The following is a 22,010-nucleotide window of genomic DNA, read 5'->3' as shown; positions in this document are numbered from 1 at the left end:
TTTTCTGGACTAGGTAAGACCTGGGGAAAGACATCATAGAGACAGAATCAATCTACTGAATACAGATAAGATTTCATCGTCCAAATGTAAGTGCTACTACTGAAAATATTTCAGTTATATACGTTATTTTTGAAATTGAGTGTCTTTAAATAGGTTAGTGGTATTTTATAATGAGGATATTTCACACTGTAAGCGTTTGTTGGTTCGCTAAGCAGTGTTTATGTTTAATGCACCTGATGACCTGAACTGGAACATTGCCAAAACGTTGTGGACGGTTGAATATTGTTTTAATGAGGTCCCATCCTCATACAAGGAAACATCACATACTGTAGAGTACAGAAAACATACAAGAGTTAATGATTACACATTTAGCTTCTGAACCACATTGTGTGATAATGTTTACGCATTATTTGTTTTATCTGATATCAATGTTTCATCTTAAACCTTCATAAGGAGCACATTTATATGCTTTATAATGGACAAAAAGCATTTTATTCATTTTTGGAGAGATTTTGGATGCGTTTCAGGACCCCTAGATATTTAGGTCACTGTATTGACGGAAAGCTTGTAATCCCACTTGAAAATGATGCAACAGCAAATTTCTTGAGTTAAAACAGTTGATTTGTAGTTAAATACATGATTATGATGTGATTTACAGCAACAAATAATTTAGACATTTGGATAGATTTAGAGACACTGGGTAAACTGCTTACTTTTTGCTTCATATATCTTTAGTAGTTCTGCATATTTACCCTTAGATCCAAGACATGTATAGTTTAACCTGCTGGTATATATGTTATATATGCAATCTCTCAGTATTTCCTTGCAAACTAAAAAAAGAGCAAATTCACTTTTGATTTCTTGCCTAAACAATTGCATTTGTGGCACTTTATTTCTTCATAAATTATGAATATAGACTAATCTAAGTATTGTTAGTATTGTAAATAGTATTTCTTGCTTCATTTAAGCCATTTTTCAAGTCTCCGTGATGCTCACATCTGGAGTTATAAAGCTTTAAATAGGGTACCCCCTAAATGGGCAAGGAAAAAAAAGACCAAGAGAAAAGGCAAGTGAAAAAGATACTGCAGTAAGCAACGATTGTGTATCTTTCCATGGACCCTTTCAGAAAATTTGACATCCCTCTCAATATTTAGTCTATGATACTGGAAATATACAGTTAAAATGCAACAATTTGATACAAATGGATCCGTTTCAGCTCTGATTCAATATGATTAGATTCAGCTGATTAAGTTCAATTAAGCTCCCAAACAATTCAGATGTGATGTGATACAATTCAGTTTAATCTTACAATGGCACCAGTAGAAATTCCAAATGCCAGATTATGAACGCGAAGTCAAAATGTTAATCCTTCAATTAATTCACTGTTTAAAAGAATTTTAAAAGCTGAAGTATTACCAAACCGTGTATATTAAGAGGATCAGTGCCTTGATTATTTCCCATTTTTCCAACATTTTCAGGCAGCCGGTAAAATGTTTTTTTTGTGTGTGTGTGTGTGTGTGCATGTGCATGCAATATGGGGGATGGTCTATTTTCCTAGTTACTAGTAAAACAACGGAATGAAAAAATAAATAAATCAGGACATCACATTCAACTTAATAAAAAACAGATAATGTACGTAACTTGCTACGATGGCTACATAAAGGAGTGTACTATTATAAATTATACTGCTAGATAACTAGCAAGTTTCAACATGTTTATAATTAGAAAAGTAGGCCAATATGATTCAGTTTTTATTCCAAATAATCAAATGGCGTCACATTCATCTCTCCAACCGAGTTGAGGGTATACATACCAGGTGAGAGCTCTCTTTTGCTTCTTGTACTTGCTGCACCTGCGGTTCAGCTACGACCTTCGCGTCCCGGTCAGAAGTCATGAGCCGTCTGCGCTCTGCCTCCTCAGGGAGAAGTCTCCGTCTCAGAGAAAGGCTGCGGTGGAACATAGAGAAGCAGACAGGTGAGGGAAAGGTCCTGACCTGCTTACCTTCCAACGCAGACAGAAGACCTACCGCTCCACACTGCATCTTGGAATTCATCTGGCATCTTCCTATTCCCACCCCCTAGCACTTCATATGCAATTACATTAGGAGTATAATAGAAAAGAAAACATTATATTGATGTATTATCCTCTGTGGCTAGTTTGTGCTTTAAAACCATTAATATGGAGAGGTCCTGAAAATTAACGGGAGTAATTTAGGTGCCTGACAACTGGGACGAATGGCGATGATGTCAACCAGACCTGGGTCAAATACAAATACGTATTTGTATTAGAAAATGTAGTTAAATACATATTTGAAGTATTTTCAAATACATTTACAAATGAAATAATTTCTATTTGATTTATTAAAATTATTTCACAGAAAACCAAATACTTCCACAAATAGTATTTAAAAAATACATTTCTTTAAACAAATATTTTCCTGAAAGTTACTCAGCTCTACCTTCGGTCATGACCAACCTCCATGCCAAATTTCAGCCTCCAGGGGCGAAAACTGTGGCCGCTACGGGGTGGGACACTTTTGTGGACCAACACGACCAACCGACCGACCGACCGACAGAGGTATAGAGCTGCGGTCGCAGCTAATAAAAACGGCGTAAATGAATCAAGATATTTATACCATTTACAATACAAACTCAGATTATTTCTTCATAAATTATGAATATAAACTAAAGTGCCACAGATTAAATTTTCTAGGCCAAAAAGCAAAAATGAATTTGCTCTTTTTTAGTTTGCAATGAAATACTGAGAGATTGCATACATAAAACAGATTAAACTATGTCCTGGATCAAAAACTCCTAGACCATAAGTGCGTAAAATCTAAGGGTGGATATGTAGAACTACTAAAGATCTATGAAGCAAAAAAGTAAGCAGTGTACCCAGTGAAACTCACTGTTGCATCATTTTCAAGTGGGAATTACAAGCTTTCTGTCAGTACAGTTGTCTAAAATATCTAGGGGTCCAGAAACATATCCAAAATCTCTCCAAAAATGAATAAAATGCTTTTTGTCTATTATAAAGCATATAAATGTGAAGGTCTAAAATGAAACATTGATATCAGATTAAACTAGAAGACTGCACTCAGTAGAGTGCAGATCTCCGCCAGGCGTGTTAGCTTTGCTGATGCAACAATAGAGGCTACTCAATCAATGCAACCAGACAAATACAATATTACAAGTTTTTACCATGTGCCACTGAAAATCCCAAAAACCCAGATTCAGTGAAGTAATGCTAAAGGTGGTGACTTGTTAGCTAAGCCACGATGTGTTAGAGCTAACGTTGAGGTTATAGTCTGGCACTTTCGTTTCAAATCTGGACAGGAACAATTCCAAAAGGGCAGCGATGTAAAATATCAATTTCAACATGAAAATGCCAACAAAAAAATTGTCACAGATTCAAACATTAACGTACCCCGTTAGTTTGCAGATTATTTTGTTGGCATTTTAACATTGAAATTGACATTTTGAAATTGGTCTTCTTTCATTCCAAACAGAAGCAGTTGTTCATCACATGTGGCCCCTACCGGCCAGTTAGGAGGAGTGAGGAGTTAGCACTCAATGTACTTTAATGGACAATGATGGAAATTAATTCAAATAAAATACTTGTCATTGACCGATTCGCAAAATATTCAAGAATTCAGGTCCTTGGGCTGCTGTCAGCATGCACAACAAGTATTAGGCTGATCAGCCCAGTAGTATGCGAGATTAGCTGCGGACAGATACACAAACAAACACACACACGACCAAACGCATATATCCCCTCCAGGCTCTAGCCTGGCAGAGATAAAAATAATGCAAAAACATTGTCTCACAATGTGGTACAGTACCTAAATGTGTAATCATTAACTCTACAATATGTAATGTTGGGGATGGATGACATTAAAACAATATTCAGTGTTCCAGCTTTCACGTCATGTGGAGCATGGAACACAAACAAACACACGTTACAGTGTGAAATATCCTCATTATAAAATACCGCCAACCTATTTAAAGACTCAGTTTCAAAAATAACGTACATAACTGAAATATTTTGAGCAGTGTAGGGAGGTCAAACCTGTTTTGGCGATCTTTCAGAAAACATATTTTGACAGTTTATTCTTCATTCAATTTCAATTTAAGTTGCTTTATTGGCATGAAATACAAATGTAATTATTGCCAAAACATATATATATAATATGTAAAATAATAATAATATTAAAATAAAATGATAAATGTAACAATATATAACAATAACAGCATTGACAGCAACAGAAATAAATCAATAAATATGTACATGTTTCGTCTTTTGATATGAAATTAAAATTTTTTTAATAATTTTTGGAAATATTTTTTTCTAATTTGTAAATATTTTGTGCTGGTAAGGAGGAACTGCATCTCTGTTTCCACCTCTCCTGTCTTACAGTGACCACATATTCACTCTTCTTTTGGTACCCATGAGTTTTTGTATCTGCCTATTTCAACTACAAGCGTGTGGTCACTGAGCCTGTACTTGGTCAGGATCCGTCTCTGCTTTGTATCTCTGACAGAGAAGAGATACTCCGCCTGTGTGTATTTTCTATTTAGGGCCCGATAACAATTCAGTTTATTTTGGGATTGTGTTTCTTTGTTCCAATGGTCCAGATAGGAGTTTCTGATGTGTTTTAGAATTTGGTTGACTCTAATGGGCTGTTGTGAAGCAGTGCTGGTCTGAAGCTGGTTTGCATTAGTATACGTTAGACTAGAGAGGTTCAGAACCAGCTGACTGAGGGGATATTTTTCCTGGGCTGAGCTCTTGGGTTTGGAGTGCCAAGAATTGTAAGGAGTTTGTTGGACTCATTGTTAGATGTTCAATAAAATTTAATGCCCTTTTTTTAATTTGAATGAGAGTCGGAAATCTGCCTAATTCAGCCCTGCATGCATTGTTAGGGGCATTTCTATGTATTTGTAGTATGTTATTACATTCATAATGTCATAAAAGCTACAGTATAATCAAATAACAACATATAACTGTTGTTTCCTAGAATACAATTTTTAAAATTAGGCACTTCCCTCCTCATGTAATCACTGTTGTTGGAGGGAAACGCATCATCACCTGTGTGACTTTTAGGGTGGGGTTATCCGTTTTCCTTCAACAAAATGAACCAATATTTTGTGGTATTCATATAGCAAAACTAATATACTATACGCATTTACTGGTATGTATTGTTATGGGATGCATCATTTAATGAAGTGTACTCTCAAAACGCAATACATGCCAAAAGGTCTCAGTTTCAAACATAGCGGCCCTGTAGCTTCAAAATTCCATTGCAGTTTGGGAGTGGAATCGACCAGGCTTATGTCCCCATTTTCAGCCTAATAAAAAAAAAAGCACCCATTCGTAAAACTAAAATCCTTTATACCATACTGCAGACATGATCTTGAAGAAAAAAATATTTGTAAAAAATATTGTTGTTCAAACAAGTTTTCCCTGCACCTTAGCCATCATACATAATATACAAGCAGCACGTTATAGCACACTATTAAATACTATTCTATCTGCTGGGGATTCGGAATCCAGAGACAGTGCACATCTCCTTTTCATCGTAATTACAAAAAACACCCATTCGTAAAACTCAAATGCTTTATACCACACTGTAGATAAGACCTAGGCAAAGATATATATGTAAGAAAATTATTGTTCAAAAGAGTTTTCGCCAACAGAAAACACATACACTGGCAACAGGTCATACTAGCTAGCTGTGGTTATAGAGACAAAGCGCAATTAAGGCCCGCCCACCCCGGAGGGGAAACAATTAATCGCTCTCCATTGACTTTGTATAGAGGGTATGCACATGACATCACAGTAAGTGGAAGTCACTGCGGTTACACCCACTTAGTGGCAGAAAGACTTCTGAGTGGCAGCGTTAGCGTTCAGCTTGAATGCCGCGAAAACACAAAAAACACACCTAAAATGGGAAAGAGCTGTTGTGTGATTGACTGTACAAATAGATTCAACAAAAAATCGGAGCTATCTTTTTACAGACTGCCAAAAGATAAAGAAAAGAGAAGCAAATGGATTGCCGCAATTCGCAGAAGCAACTGGAATCCAGGCACCGAAACGTGGATTTGCAGTTGTCATTTTGTGTCAGGTATGTTGGATTTTTGGGTAAAATCATACCTTAAGTTATGTACTGTACTGACTACTCATCAATTAAATATTTAGCATCTTTCATTTATATTCTGTGTAACTGTAAAGTTTTAGTCAGCATTTATTAAAAAACATCCATGATGATGACCCTTGTGTTCTACAAACAAAGATGGTAGTGTTAGCTAGCCAAGCATATAAATGAAGGTATGAACCACTAGGGGGCTTGCGTAAAGGGGTTAACAATGGTAATTGGTACAACCGGCCTGGGGCCATCAGCAGTCAAAATACTGTCCTCAAATTAGACAAAATGCTCAACTTTCACAGCTGATAGGTTTTCGCATATCCAGTGCTTTTTAAGTCTTTCCAAAGCTTGGTGCAAGTGCACATGTTGCACCACTATGTTGTGAAAGTATTTTCAAATAATTCCATGAAATCAAATACTTTGTATTTGAAAATTCAGTATTTTAAAAGTATTTTTTAAAGTATTTTAAAGTAATTGCAAATACATGCAAATTCTCCATAAATGTATTGTAAAATACATTTTGTAATTTAAATACTCAGTATTCGTAAATGCAGAATTTCAAATAATTTCTAAATAAGTATTTAAAAGTAATTAAAATACTTTAAATATGTATTTGACCCAGGTCTGCTGTCAACCGTTAGCAAGGACTGCTGATGTCACTACTATTCTCACTATGTGGGTTAGGCTCAACAAAATTAATTAAAAATAAAATATCCATTTAAGATTGTCATTATTTGGTGGTCTGGTAAATGTTAACGGGACGGCATGTATGCCTTCCGCCAACTTGCGGGATGGCAAGGAATATCCCACAGGCATAGAGCTTACACATTTTATTATCAGAAAAATCATTATTTTTTATTATTATTATTACCAACTTGCGGTTGGCTTTTACAGTTACAGATTTAAGCTATGTTCTCACTTGTTTACATTACATTAAACAACCTTCATGTTAATTTACCTTTTCTTTCAATAAAATGGCAGAGAATCAGTGGATGATGTATCCCTTTCAGTCTGTAACACTTATTAGCACAGAAGTGACAGTCACATGCATGTTCATGTAATACGAGCCCTTGTGTCACAGAAAGACTGGGGAGAGGGCAGGAAAAGGCATCATTGCAGTCATGTTTATGACCTTCCATCTGCATAATCGTATCCACAGTGAGCGTGAGTTAAATGCCTAGTGTTTCCGGTCCATGGGCCCAAGCACACTACATTTTCAGTTCATATTATTAATGGTTGAAGTAAGTTTCCCTTTAAATGCGCAATCATTTTTCCATCAGTAGGTTTTAAATGGACTTGTTTTTTCTTTAGGCTGGATGTGCCGCATGTTAACATTACATGAACTGCATTAATGACTTGCTTCTGTGAAATATAGCCTAATACTTCCAAGACACTTAGCAGATAAAGCCAACTTACGAGCAGGTGTTAGTATCCTAAACCATTATCACAAAAACTTCTGAAAAAGAATCGTTTCCTGGTTATTAGAGCATGGTAGAACAGTTACTCATTTTCTAGAAGACATTGCTGCATGTTTTGTTCCATCATCATTCAAATCATATAGTGTATTAGGGCAAAATAAGACAAAGTTGAAACTGTGGCAATAATTGCTCCGGCTGTACAGCATCAAAAACTTTGAAAGTGACTTCAGATTATGCTTATTTTAAGAACGAGACTGGAATAATTACAGTAAGCCCCCAGGTTGCGCAAGAATTACATTCCTCAGACCACTACTTAAACCAATTTATAGGGCTGTGCCCGACTCAGAATTTTCTTAGTCGAATCGTATTTGGAAGTTCAATATGACGATTCGACGATTCGTTATATATATAAAGGTCCATGAGACTTTCTGGCAAAATAGTACATTGGCATGCGTTTAAGTGCTAATTTAGACCACGTTAACATATTCAAGTGCAACAGAGTCATATGAACATTTTTTGAGCATTTAAAATCAATAAATCCGTTAAGACAACTGCATATGATGCCAGATTTGAATTGCCGACAATGCATGAGCCTGCGTGCGGATTTGTCGGAAACTTGTCGGAATAATGAGACAGTACACAGGTATTTCTGGTTAAACCTAGCTCTTATAACTTCTTTATTTTGCTTTAAACATTAAAAATGAACAAACAAAAGAAACACCTTAAATAAATTCAGGGCACTGTCCGCTTTGAAATAACTGACAGGATAGGAGCCTAGGCTACGTCTTTATTTCTCTTTAAATATAAGAAGGCTAATATAGGCCTACACATCTAAACAAACATGTAAAAGAATAAATTACCAAATGAAGCAATTTAAGATTTGAATTATTTTAGTTGAAAATAATGCGTTTGTAAATAACAATTTAAATAAACGGTATTGTAAGCCTTGAAATAACTGATGTCTCGTCTTCAACGAGACCCTTTTTATTTCTCTTAAATACAAAAAAGTAATATATAAATCTAAATAAACGCGTAAAATAATAAATTAACAAATTAAGCAATTTAAGATTAGACTTCTTTTAGATGAAAATAAATGCAAACTGTTTAAATAAATTCACGGCATTGTCCGCTTTGAAATAATAACTGACCTCTCGTCTTCAAAAGAATATTCTATTTCTGTAGGCTATTTACCTTTAAACACAGCCTAAAAAATAACTAATAAATCTAAACAAGTGTAAGAGCCTATAGATAATCAAATTAAACACAAATTAGGAATAGCCTATAATTATTTAAGATGAGAAAGCAAACGTTTGTATTCAGGCTTTTCCTACACAACAAAACAAATAATAGGCCTATAAAATGAATGATTTAGCGGGAGTGGTCTTATTTTCCCAAGTTATGCAGTGTTCTTCAGGTTTCGGCTTCTCCCTCCAGTTTACCGCGCATGTTGTCACGTGGAATTTTTCTAGCATGCGCAGGTTGCAAGACTATAAACACTAAATTTATAATTCCCATTATTTTATTTATAATTCAATATTGTAATATAACCTCTGTCCATTTTTGTAAAATTCTATAATGATGTATTCCAGTATTGTAATGCACATTGACTGTCTAAAAAATAAATAAATTAAAAAATTAAAAAACCTGACTGCTCCACTCAAAGAATCTCAGTTGACTGAGAGGTCTCTGACAGATGATTCGAATCGTCGACTTTCAGGGGGCAGCCATACCAATTTATGTAATTTTATTAAATTAATGTACAACTAATAAACCTTACACAAAAGGAAATCATAACAGAACAATTGCAGAGGACAACACAACTGTAAAGCATGCTGTGGCAGTATCCTTTGCAGCATAGTATACTAGCGCGAGTGATCTGAATTGAAGGAGCCAACATTCCGGACCAGTTGCAACAGCTTAATGACACAGGCAAACTGGCCATGATGGCTTTATAATAATCCAAATTTACAATTACAAGGACTTGGACAAATAGCTATGTAATCCATTTTCTCGCATCAGATTTAGCTAGTTATCATAATTCTGATTACTATGGGAACAAGTGAGTACATCTAGCTGATTGTGTTCATATTAAATTGGAGAAGTCTGCCCTAGACAAACTATGACTGCTTTGATGGAATTTAGAATATAGAGAATGAGTCCTGCCCGGTAAGACTAGCCAAAAAAATATATACATTTAGGTGAAAGAAATATAAATCAAAGAGTAGGCTGCAACACTACTAAACATAATTTTATTTACTGAAGCACTTGCATAATGACTGCAGCAGCATAATAAAATATTTAGTGGCACTGCACCCTTCTCTTTGATTTAGCCTAAATATAAAGATGAGAGTTTGGGAATTTTCTCTCCATGGAAGCATCTACAGCTGAGTGGCATGCCGCAAGGACTGACTTGGTTAAACCATATTGGGTGAATAAAAGCATGCCCAGCATAAGGCTTGTTATTAGCATTTGCCTTACAAATTCTGACTTTGTAACCAGTAGTTCCCTCCTCCCAGTACTATGAGATTATTACAGTCTGTACTCCAGCCTCGTGTTGAGAAATTATCCCACGGTAGTACATTTAATAATTGTTTGAATTAATCACCTAATTACTACAAGTGAAGCTTCAAAGCATGTGCACTGAGTGAAGTAAATGTGTCAGCAGTTTATCAGTGTTCTTCTCAAAAGTACAGAGAAACAATGCACAAAGTTAAAATGAAAAGGAAACAAAACTGTAAATCTGCAAGATCAAAACTACTTCCAGTTTATTTATTTAATGCTAAACATAAATTTAACATCACTGCAAAACTGAAATTGAGCATTCGGCTAAGGTAAGCGGAACATTGAGGACCACAGTTGAACTCATTTGTCTGTCTTCAGTTCTGTGTGATGCACTTAATATACAGAACTCGGCACCATGGAAATTATTTTCAAAGGGATAGCAACCGTAGACATTCCCCTTTAGACGTCCTAACCATTTTTATCAGCAGCTGGGCCTTGAAACTGCAAGCACAAGTCCCAGGTGAGGCCATGCCCACTATAACTCTCAGCAAGTTGCCAAACCTAAATTATTTCTATAGATAGAATTGCACAAAAATACACTGTAAGCTGTGACAGAAGCCAAAGGGGGACTGCCGTGGATCCTTTGGTACAAAAAGCCGAAGCCAAAACACATTCATGTGAACCCATTTGCCAGCTTTAAAATATTTCTGAAGTGAAATAAGACATGTGTCTGTCCTGAGTGCTGCCTTTCCACATCAGTTTACATCACTGGCAAAAGGCAGGGGAAATCCAGTGAAATCCTCTGCCACAGAACTCAACATACAAGAGCTCCCAGCATTCAAGCTACAGGTCAAGGGCAAATTCAGCTCCTCACAGCTCCTGCTGTGCATACAGGTTTTAGTTCCAGCATCAACTCTTTATTATTGTTTTTCATCATATGGTTTCACATTACTTACTTGTGTTGAAACTGCTGCAGAGGAATGTTCCCAGTGAAAAATGCAGTTTATTTTAGAAAATATGTAGACTAAATTCGCTAATGGACGTAAGTGGACCACCTAAACCAGGGAAATTGCAGAAATGAAAAACAACACACCCCTGAGCCAGACAGAACAGGCAGGGCAGTAACAAGAAGCTGGTAAAAATCAGGGGCAACATGAGGGTCGCAGCAGTTAGTTTTCCCCATAGGAAAACGAAGTCAAAACATTTGTGAACACTGTTTGTGGATACTGATTGAAGCCTCCATTCACCCCACACTGGGTGGAGCTACTCAGTGCTGTCAATCAGTGGACTTGTATGGACCAATCAAAAGACAATGTTACATAGACAAATACTACGATAGGCTTGATTGACTTTCAGCACGACAAAGTTCAAGAAGCCTGTATCCACCACCACCAAAAAAACGAACTGAAGCCAGGCCCTGTAAAGGCCCAGGATACTGAAAGACGTAGGCTACATTCTTTGCTCATGCATTGTTTTAATATAAGCAATCAAATCAATCCGTCTTGATGGTCCCAAGTGAGGAAATTTGGTTCTCAGCCATGGTTTAAAACTTTTCCCCACTTTTTCATTTCCAAAAAAAAGAAAAAAAAAAACAAACAAAAAAAAAACTAAAGAAAAGCCTATGCCGAAATTGACTTGCTTTCCCCCTTGGCTAAACACCAGGTTTTCAAACACTAAGATAAACAAAATCTTTTCTACTTGTAATATGTAAATTATGTTCTTGCCACTTTTGTGCAGACAAGGCAACCTAAGTTAAAATGCCTAAGCATTGTCGCCTTCTCTGGATGCGGAATAAGCAACAGGCCTTTTATTACCCCCAAAAATTAAGAGGAACAAGAAAGGGGTTTTATTTCTGAATAACCACAAGCACTGCAATATTGCAATTACATAGTTGGTATTTCCAGTGTCCATTTTTGCTAGAACTCCACCAACCATCAACAAAAACAATGTTGCTTCGCTAAAAAGATGCAGTGATTTTCCTTCCTTCATCTCCCTCTCAACTGTTGCTGCTAGTGACTGTCCTGGGACTAGTATCATACCAGACATGCAGTGGATTGGTAAGTAGGCCTACCATTAGATAGTGATAAGTAAATAGCTTTCAAGCTTAGATACGTGGAATCAAAAGCATTTCTTCCTTTGGGTGTCCGGAGTTTGAGACTGCTGTTGAGTTTAATGTTAGTGTACAGTACCTCAGTGTTACAACATTATTACACAAATTATCTGTGGGTTTAACTAGTTAATGTTGCTTTCTTTGTTTTTTTTGTCTGGTAGTCAAATGTTTCCACACAGGACAACCTGCCCTATCCTATGGACGAGGAATGGTTTACATACGATGTTGTCTTATAGATATGAATGTTAATGAGCGCAGGATACACGCACACCCTGTCAATATCGGCTGAACAGGTGACTATAATCGAATCTAATAGTGTTTATTACTACTTAATGGTTATAATTTTGTTAAACTTGAAAGAAATATTAAGACGAAAACCAATTCTCACTTAAGAGGAATAAAACTACAATTAGAATCCCGTTTCTTGGATGGAAAAAAATTAATTATGCTCTACACTAATTAATAGAACACAACATGTTTATAAGGGGAAATGGTTGTTTACATTACTTCAAAACATAAGTGAAAGACTTCAAATGAAATTATTACTTAATATCATTCCCTTCCACAGGCAACTCTGTAACAGTGAGCTCTGATGCTCTGATCATGCAATAGGTTTCTGGTAATAACAGAAATCTATCTGTAGAAAAAGCCATGGCAAAATTTTAATTGCTACAGTTCCTGAAAACACTTATCAGCATGAACAAACCAGTTTAAAAATATATATTGCTGAAAAATGAAAACAATTTCAAATTCAGGCCCATAAGCTCTTCCTTTGTCATGCTTGGTCACATTAAATGTATGCATTTATTCAGAAAGTCACCAAGAATAATCCAAACTAATTATGTAATTAGAACAAACAATTCACAAAACAGTAATATTTTCCAAACCAAATTAAGCAGGAGAGATTGATGGTTGTGTTCTTTAAATACAATGATGACTTACTACAACCCCAATTCCAAAAAAGAGTGAGCAGTACCCCAGCCCGCTATCGGCACACCTTGGAGACCGAAGTGGTGGCAGCCAAAAAAGGAAAACTCAGGTGGAGACGTGAGTTTTATGAAGCTGTGGATATAGTGCAGTCAGAACTGGAGAGGAGATTCGACCAGGACAGCATGAGGATAGCGGCAAGAAGAGAGGAGACAGTAATTGATGCAGCAAAGGGCCGCACAGCAGTGGAACTTGACATACAGTCCCTTCATATTCCCAAGCAGCTGGACACAGACCGCCTGCAGCTCCAACTCAGAATGTTGGGAGACATAACTAAAGATTCCCCACGCAGCACAGTCCCAGAAGTTGCCTCATATCTCGCCAAACTTTACCCACAAACCAGAGGTCTGTTCAGAGAAGTAGAAAACCTCATAAAGCTGTGCCTCTGTCTACCCATATCTGTTGCATCATCAGAGAGAACTTTCTCCACCCTTCGGCGCCTGAAAACATGGATGCGCAGCACAATGACCCAGAAAAGGCTGACACATCTGACCCTTATGCATGTCCACAGTGACATTCTGGACACCTTGGACGTACATGCCCTGATGAGAGACTTTATCAGCATCACCCCAGAGCGCAGAAGCACTTTTGGAGTTTTGTAAGGTAAGACCGTTTGTTAAGCTGCCACCACCATGTAGAAAAAAAGTTCTATTGTCAATGCTTTTGTGATGTAGGAATATTGAGTTGAGTGGTGTGCTTTTAAAATATCAAATTCCTTATTAGTAATGCAGCAGGAGTGTACAATAATGCAGTATTCTGAAAAATAATAACAATAGTTAAAGTAGTAATAATAATGACAAACGTATGTCCACTCTGTGTTCTGCCTATCCTACCTTGAAAGGTTGTTTTTTTGAAGGAGCATGTTAGGTGTATACCTTAGCTAAATAAAGTGTTTCTATTCTCTTTTCTTCCTTTTAGCTTGGCCCTCATCAGCACCTCCCCTTCTTCCCCCACCCCTATACCCCACCCTGGAGGCAGGATATGGACGCTGGGTGTCAGCACATCATCTTCCCCCACCCCATTCACATCTAATGGGAAAATAATTTTTGCTACAAATTATATAGTTACTTAATCGTTTTACACTGTCAGATTAGGCTACTCTGTCTGGCTAAACTGGCTACAGCCTACAGTAGCAGATGTGAGTGGATGGGAGGGACAACAGTGAAAAGAAAGATAGAAAGATACCTACTTCCACACTGTTTATGTTTGCTATTTCACTAGTTTGACACACTTCTGCCAAGCTGATAGGCACAACCACACGCTCTGAGTGGTTGTCATTCCCTACATTCACTCACAATCTCACGATGCAATTCAATTATTATTTTTTAATAATTTTTTAAATACGAATTCATATATTATTTCATTATGGCAGTCTTTCCTATTCTGTATGTTATCAGAAAATGTTCAAAAAAGGGCATTGTGTTTTAAACCTACCCCACCCCACAAACTTACTTTGATTTTATTATGTTTATGAAATACATGTTCATATGGAAATATGTTTAGACTGTTCTTTGTGAATAAAATCACATTGGTCAGTTTTGACCAGAAACACAATATGTCATTATGTGGTAGCCTACCATTACAAAATCTGAAATGGTGGTTTCAAAACAGTATCCTGGCTTAACTGATCATATAATAATAATATAATACGAATTTTAAAGCTTATTTTTGTTCTTTTTTAAGAAGTAAATTAGGATAGTATTTCTTAATTCAGGATCTTTGTTTACATTGGACAGAACAAGCGTGGCTGTATTGTTGAACTTGTTGAACTTTTGACCTCTTGAACTCTCGCAAGCTTGCTGCTGTTACAGTGGACCAGTGCTAAGCTTCTGTAATTCACCCATGGTGCTACCTTTAATAATACATCCATGGGTGCTACGCACGCAGTTTAGCTAATGTTATTTACTGTTATACATGATGGCAAAACGCCCAAAATCCACGAAACATTTATTTATAAAAAACAAAACAAAAAGGTGAAACCGGAACCCCCCTGCAGTAGCAGCAGTTGTGAGTAACGTTACATCTACTTCGGTCCAAAGAATTAGCAACAATACAACGCCATCGTCGATGCTACTTCAAGCACAGAGGATAGCAGCACAGCCAACATGAGCTGTAGCCTAATGATTCTGCAGACTACAATGACAGACGCGTCTCAAACCTGGCGATCCTTCAGATTGAAAAGGCCCATATACGATCAACATCAAAAGTAATTCAAAAGTATGCAGATACCAAGAAGGAAGCTCCAGTTTACCATCTAAAGGTAGGGCTAAGGTTGATTTATTATTTTGCTTGCTTGGATGTTTTGTTATTCCTTGGCTGTGAGTTGTTTCTATTTAGTCATATTTTAGACCTGCGATAATATTGTACATGGTTGACATAGTAGCTAAGCTGAAAGTTACATGCACTGGTGCCCGCAATATTGCTGTTATTGTGCGGCCCACAGCGACGTTGTGTGTGCATTGTCATGGGTGACGACTCGACGCTATGCCAGTGTGTTCATCCTGATTATTAAAGTACATTCTTAACTATGCCGTTTTCATATTGTCATACTGTTTGGCTGACATGGGGCTGTCAAGATGTGATTTACAATGTTGTATGGAGGCTCCTACTGTACAGCCTCCGACCCTTTACTGCGCTGTTATGCTGATATTTTTCGTCGTGATGATCTGAATTCAGACTTGGCCACCCCTGACTGATTTGTCTAAAATCGCCTATGGTTACAGTCACTGTATGCAGTCAGCTAGCTATCTAGCTAATGTTGTGGTCTGGTGACAGTTTTGCACAACAAGTGGAGCAGAAAAGGAAAGTAGGCTGATACTATGGGGGGGGGGGTCAGTCGAGTCAACAGCGCAGCACCCTGTACTCAAAACAAAACATGTTCCTGTGGCTATGGGACAGGGGAAATTTAGGACTAATTATGATGTGACCCATTGAAATATCACAGTGATGTGATACAGGTGATGTTAAACAGGTGAGGCAATCGTGTTATAGTATATAAGGAGCCTCCATGAAAGGCCTAGCCCTTCGTGAGCAAGAATGGGTCGAGGCTCGCCAATTAGCCGTCAGCGAATCATCCAGCACTTTGAGAACAACGTTCCCCAAAGACAAATTGGTAGGATTTTGGGCATTTCACCTTCTACAGTGCACAATATAATTAAAAGATTCAAGAAATCCGGTCAAAGTACAGTGCGTAAAGGACAAGGCCGTAAACCCCTTCTGAATACGCGTGATCTCTGATCCCTCAGACGTCACTGTCTTAAAAGTCGTCATGCGTCTGTACTGGATATCTTGACATAACTTTGGTAAACCTTTGTCAGTCAACACCATTCGCCACTACATTTACAGATGCAAGTTAAGGCTTTATTATGCAAAGTAGAAGCCATACATCAACACTGTCCAGAAGCGCCGCCAACTTCTCTGGGCTCGGTCTCATCTGAGATGGAAAGTAGCACAGTGGAAGCGTGTTTTGTGGTCCGATGAGTCAACATTTTAAATTTTTTGTTTTAAAATGTTTTTTTGGACAAAACAACTGTCGTGTCCTCCGGGCCAAAGAGGAAAAGGACCATCCAAGCTTGTTATCAGTGTCAGGTGCAAAAGCCAGCTTCTGTCATGGTATGGGGGTGTGTCAGTGCCCATGGCATGGGTAACTTGCACATCTGTGAGGGCACCATTAATGCAGAAAGATATGGACAAATTTTGGAGCAACATATGCTGCCATCCAGACGCCGTCTTTTCCCGGGACGTCCCTGCATTTTCCAGCAGGACAATGCCAAACCACAATCTGCCCAGATTACAAGTGCATGGCTGCATAAACAGAGAGTACGGGTGCTAGATTAGCTGGATAGCCTGCAGTCCTGACTCCGATTGAGAATGTGTGGCGCATTATGAAGCGCAAAATACGGCAACAAAGGCCCTGTACAATTGCGCAGCTGAAGACCTGCATAATGGAAGAATGAGGGAAAATTCCACTTGCTAATCTTAACCAACTGGTGTCTTCAGTGCCCAAACGCTTAATAAGTGTTATTAAAAGAAATGGTGATGTTGCACAATGGTAAACACTCGACTGTCCCAACTTTTTTGAGCGTGTTGCATTCATCAGATTTGAAATGAGTGTATATTTTCAAAAAACAATTAAATTCACAAGGTGAAACATCAAATGCTGTTCTGTTGTAGTGTTTTCAATATAGTACAGAGTGAATAGAATTTACATTATCACTCCTTTTTGTTTTATTAGCATTTTCCATACTGTCACAACTTTTTTGGAATTGGGGTTGTACATGAGGAAATTGCATTTGGCATGCAGACATTAGGCTGCAAACTAAAGCAAAATGTAGTTGTATCTCTGTCACTTAAAACATTAGGACTAAAGCCTCTTGACCATCTTGTTGAGATTTAAAAGTGCACCGCCAAGAATTGATGCTATTCTACCTATTAATCCAAAGAAATTTGAGGGGGACAATGTGTAGTATGTACAGGTTACAAAACAGATAAATATACTGCTACACCGTCATGACACTACCTTTTGAGTCAAGTTCATTCCCCACAAAACACAACTTAAAGGATACCACACTCCACAAGAACCGAAAAACTTGTGTGTTCAGCTTACTCCTGCACACTTGACAATCTCTCTCTAATACGAGTATGAAAGGGGGTGTACTGGCACAAGTGAGTCAGGCTGCCTGAGCAGGGAGATGAGTCTACCTCTCTTTTGGCCCTGGCAGAGGATACACACATTTACAGGCAAAGGAAACAGCCGAGGTGAAAACTAAAATTATTAAGGAGTCCACACCCTAATTTTTGCCCCAATGCCATTTTACTCCTCTTTACGACAGGTCAGAAATTGTAGCACAGTGGGTAAGGAACTGGGCTTGTAACAGAAAGGTCATAGGTCCAATTCCTGGGTAGCTATTGTACCCTTGAGCAAGGTACTTAACCTGCATTGCTTCAGTATATATCCAGCTGTATAAATGGATTCAATGTGAAATGCTATGCAAGTAGCCCTGGATAAGAGCGTCTGCTAAATGCCTGTAATGTAATGTATTGTAATGTAAGGTCCATAAGCAAAAACCCCAAGCGTGTGTGACTGAGCATTGGTATCCTATTCAACCTCATGTCATTCACATAAACTGTTTATTTTTCAAGATAAAAATATCGCTGGCTTAATTAGTGGTTGATTGAACTATGCTGCCATTTTTATGTCAGTCTCACTTAACGCGGTCTGGCATGAAATAGCGAAGCTACATTGTTCCAAAGCCATTAAATCGTGCATGAATGGCCATTAAAGTTTAAATGGTTTGGCTCTAAATTGGCCATGCTAGGCTAACGTGGCCTAGTCCGTAAATAACGCCCACGAAAGTATTTTCATGACATTATTTTACATTCTTCGGCGTTTTGAAAGCAATGGGCAGCTAAACTTCCGCTTAATCTGGGAACTACTACTACCTGTGGGGGTGACTAAACTTCGTCCAAGAAAAACTGCTTTAACGCAGCGTAAAATGCTGAATTTTTATTTGCAGTTTTATACAGCAACTTAAAATAAACATTTAACTGTCAAGTGAATCATCAGTACAGTACGAAAAACTGTACATTATGAAAGGTGATTATGATTTTTTCCATAAGAATTTTCACACAATAACGCCAAATCTCAAAAATCCCGTTCCCCCGTATATTGTAAATTTCAATGGCACTTGCTTTGGACAAAATGCGGTTCCCAGTTACGTAACGTAAAGTTTCCAGCATTATCAAATTGACAACCAGGTGACTGCAGCGGAGACTGAGAAGCAACAAGACACGGCTCTCTCACAAAAATCATGCAGGTCCACAGAAATACACCTGAAGTGTGCACAGGACTCTCTCGCTTTGCACATCCACTAATCTCAACAAAGATTATAACGTTTCATTCATGAGTCACGACAGGGTGATTGTTCTGCATGAAAGAGATAAACCCATCTGTAAATAAACCGGTCTCAGTGGATGATACATGACTTCTTAAAAATCATTCGTTATGGCCGCGCTGAGCAACCGATTATGTTACGGAGTTAGAATCACATTAGATTAACAATATTGCCAAAGAACAGTTGCTCAATTTACATTTGCCAGCTTTTCTTTTTTTGCAAACATTTCGCGGGATAGCTAACTCATCACTTTTTGTTGAGTGGGGTATCCATGGTACGTGATACTTCCGAATGAACGCGTAATGGAAATATAGGTTTAAAAAATATGACCACGTCTACAACAATATGACAAACGACCCAAAATCAAAAAGAAAGTTTCCTCGCCAGAGTCTAAATCGTAAGCGAGGATACTGCCATTGCAGCCGCCGTTAATTCAGCTATCAATCCAGTTTTAGAGCATCCACCATTTGTGCCATTTCACCATGCGTTTGCTGTTTGGGTGGGCGGTCCCTGCAACAAACAGCAAGTTGCAGCAAAAGCAAGGTAGACAGCTAGTTGCTAGCTGTATGTAACATATGTAGCCCAACGTTCCGAGGTTAACTAGTATACATAACAAACGAACAGGAAATGTGTGTTACATTGCTCCAATGAGTTTTTTCCCCCTATAAACCACTTGCTTAGCCTATAAAACATAAAACCAGTAGTGTATCCACATAGCAAGGCTACTTGCCAATTTACGGGTATGGAGTTCATTAATCCTAGCTATCATTTTAATAGAATTTCAATGACTAAGTGCACAGAAATATTCCAACAAATAGCAACCAATTGGATATTTAACTAGCTCGCTCGTTTGGTACAGTTGAACATTCAATAACTTAAAAATCCTCTGCTAATTAGCTAATAACTGAAAACATCATAAGATAGTTAACAGCATCCTGTGAAAGATGGCGACCTCCGTGATTTTGATCCCCAAGCCCCTTTGCCAATCCATAATGTAGCGACTACACAACTCCAGCCAGGCCCGGTTGGACAGCTTTTTAATGTTCAACTAGCTAGCTAATGTGCAAAAATGTCATTATTCCTTCAACGTTGTTTATGAATTTTGTTCATGTTTGCATCAACACCGCTAGACTAGTTAACGTTAGAACTATTTGGCTAGACTCACTGGATGTAAACTTTAGTTACGTAGCTAGCTTGCAAGTTAGCCTACAACATTCCACTGAAATCAGAAAGCAAGGCGACATATTCGACCGGTTTCCTCGTTTATCACAACGTTACTTCTCCAATTCCGTCAGACGCATTCACCCGTCCATGGAATACTGAAGCAGGCCATATATCATCACTACATGCTCTACAGCGTTTTAACTAGCTAGCTACAGTACATGGGTTAAGTCGACGTTCGTAATCAAATATTGCAGAAACCTTCCAAATGCAGATTCAGTAAGGTTCAACCAGGCTATCCATGATACCAACCGTATTTTCGGCGCCCAAGCTACTGCGATAGCTAGCTGGTGTTATTATAGCAAGCACTTCTGGCTAGCTAGGCTGATGCACCACACTGTCGCCTACCTGAATGTGGCTAGGCTAAGCCCTTTGGTCAAGGCGCTGTTGAAAAACACATGTCGTTCACAGTCGGCTGGCTAGCTAGGTTACCCTGTATAACGTGGTTGCTGATGGTTGAACGTTAGCACTTGCTATATATAACAAAATGAATTGGTTGCTCACCTGTCGACCGTACGGCGCTGGTGGTGACCGTTGTGGGCCGCGTCGATTTCAGACTGCACTTCAATTCAGCTGTCTAACTAGCTAGCTAGCAAAGCTACACATTTATTTGCCAATAACGTTAGCTATCGTTCAAATAACGTAAATAAACCGCAACGATGTCCTAGCCTAATATGAAGAAAGCTTCGTTATTCCTCAAACCAAATATTTCCGAGTTACGAGAATCGACCATTTATATTTGAAGTTTAAACTTAAATCTCCTGGGGATAAAATTAAAAAATCGCCTTAGCCGGTTAGCTAGCTTCCTTGCTAGCGGTGCTGTTATTCTTCGAATTCTAGTTCCTCCCGTCGGATATTGATGCAGTTGGGAAGCAGAAAACGCGGATCGTCCAACTCCCTTCTCTTCTCCAGTTTCTGAATCTTGTACTTTGGCTGGTAGCAGCGGAGAGGGGATAGGCGCTCATTCAGAGTGCACCGATCATCACCGCACACTCGCACCAAGGAATCCAGGAACTCCCGCCTCCCAAAAGAGCAACCAAGCTTCTCGGTTGGTCGAAGCCGTGGATCTGGGTGTCCACTCGTGATGGAAGACGTGGGTGTAGATTGGCTGTCTGTGGGGAATTCGTCTTTCACACGGTGAGGAAACTTTTAAGTCCGAGCTTTTATTTTTCATATGAACCCAACGGACAATAATAAGTGTCCTGAATGTTTGCTACCCAGTTCGTCTCAATAATAATTATTATCTTTGAGTAAAACCAGAGGGGGGAGGGGGGAAGGGGGGGGGGACGTTAAATACTTCTCTTTTCTTTTTTTTTACTGCCATGCATGTATGATGTTGATTAAAGTCAATTAAGGCACTCACATAGAAAACTTTGTCTTTAGACAGTAAAATTGATCGCAGAATTGCTGGCAATTCATAGTGTGAAAAATGTTTTTCATGGTTGTCACTTTCTTGGTGCATCCGGGAACACTGAAATTGACCCAGGATAAAACGGTTTTCTGTTTCGTACAAACCTCTGGATTCCGTGTTTCTCCCCTCGCTTCCCCGAAAACAATAACAACAACAATAATAATCACAGATTCTTGAGAGTGGGGACAAAACGTCATACCTTGAGAAGTCTTGACAGTGCAGTCTTAGTATGGGGACGGAGACAACTTTTTTTTTTTGGCATTGCACTCCAGTACACTGGATTTGAAATGCAACCATGAAGCTGTCAGCTTCACTTTGAGAGTAT

General features: G+C 38.3%; 1 protein-coding gene and 1 long non-coding RNA gene across 2 annotated transcripts in view; one reads left to right on the top strand and one right to left on the bottom strand.

Annotated features, from left to right (window-relative positions):
- Positions 1-21,320, bottom strand: part of LOC135253399 (la-related protein 4B-like) — a 55,743-nt gene extending 34,423 nt beyond the window's left edge. Inside the window, exons 1-2 of the mRNA XM_064332652.1 lie at positions 20,779-21,320; positions 1,814-1,946 (exon numbers count right to left, since the gene is read on the bottom strand). Of these exons, the coding sequence (XP_064188722.1) occupies positions 1,814-1,894 (81 nt within the window). The 5' untranslated portion in view covers positions 1,895-1,946; positions 20,779-21,320. The remainder of the gene's footprint in view (positions 1-1,813; positions 1,947-20,778) is intronic.
- The window catches only part of LOC135253406 (uncharacterized), a 217,237-nt gene that overhangs the window by 36,083 nt on the left and 159,144 nt on the right, over positions 1-22,010 (top strand). The gene's annotated exons all lie outside the window — the stretch shown is intronic.

The sequence above is a fragment of the Anguilla rostrata genome, chromosome 4 (genome assembly GCF_018555375.3).
Source record: "Anguilla rostrata isolate EN2019 chromosome 4, ASM1855537v3, whole genome shotgun sequence".
In the NCBI taxonomy this organism is placed as follows: domain Eukaryota; kingdom Metazoa; phylum Chordata; class Actinopteri; order Anguilliformes; family Anguillidae; genus Anguilla; species Anguilla rostrata.
This window is presented reverse-complemented; position numbering and strand designations above follow the sequence as displayed.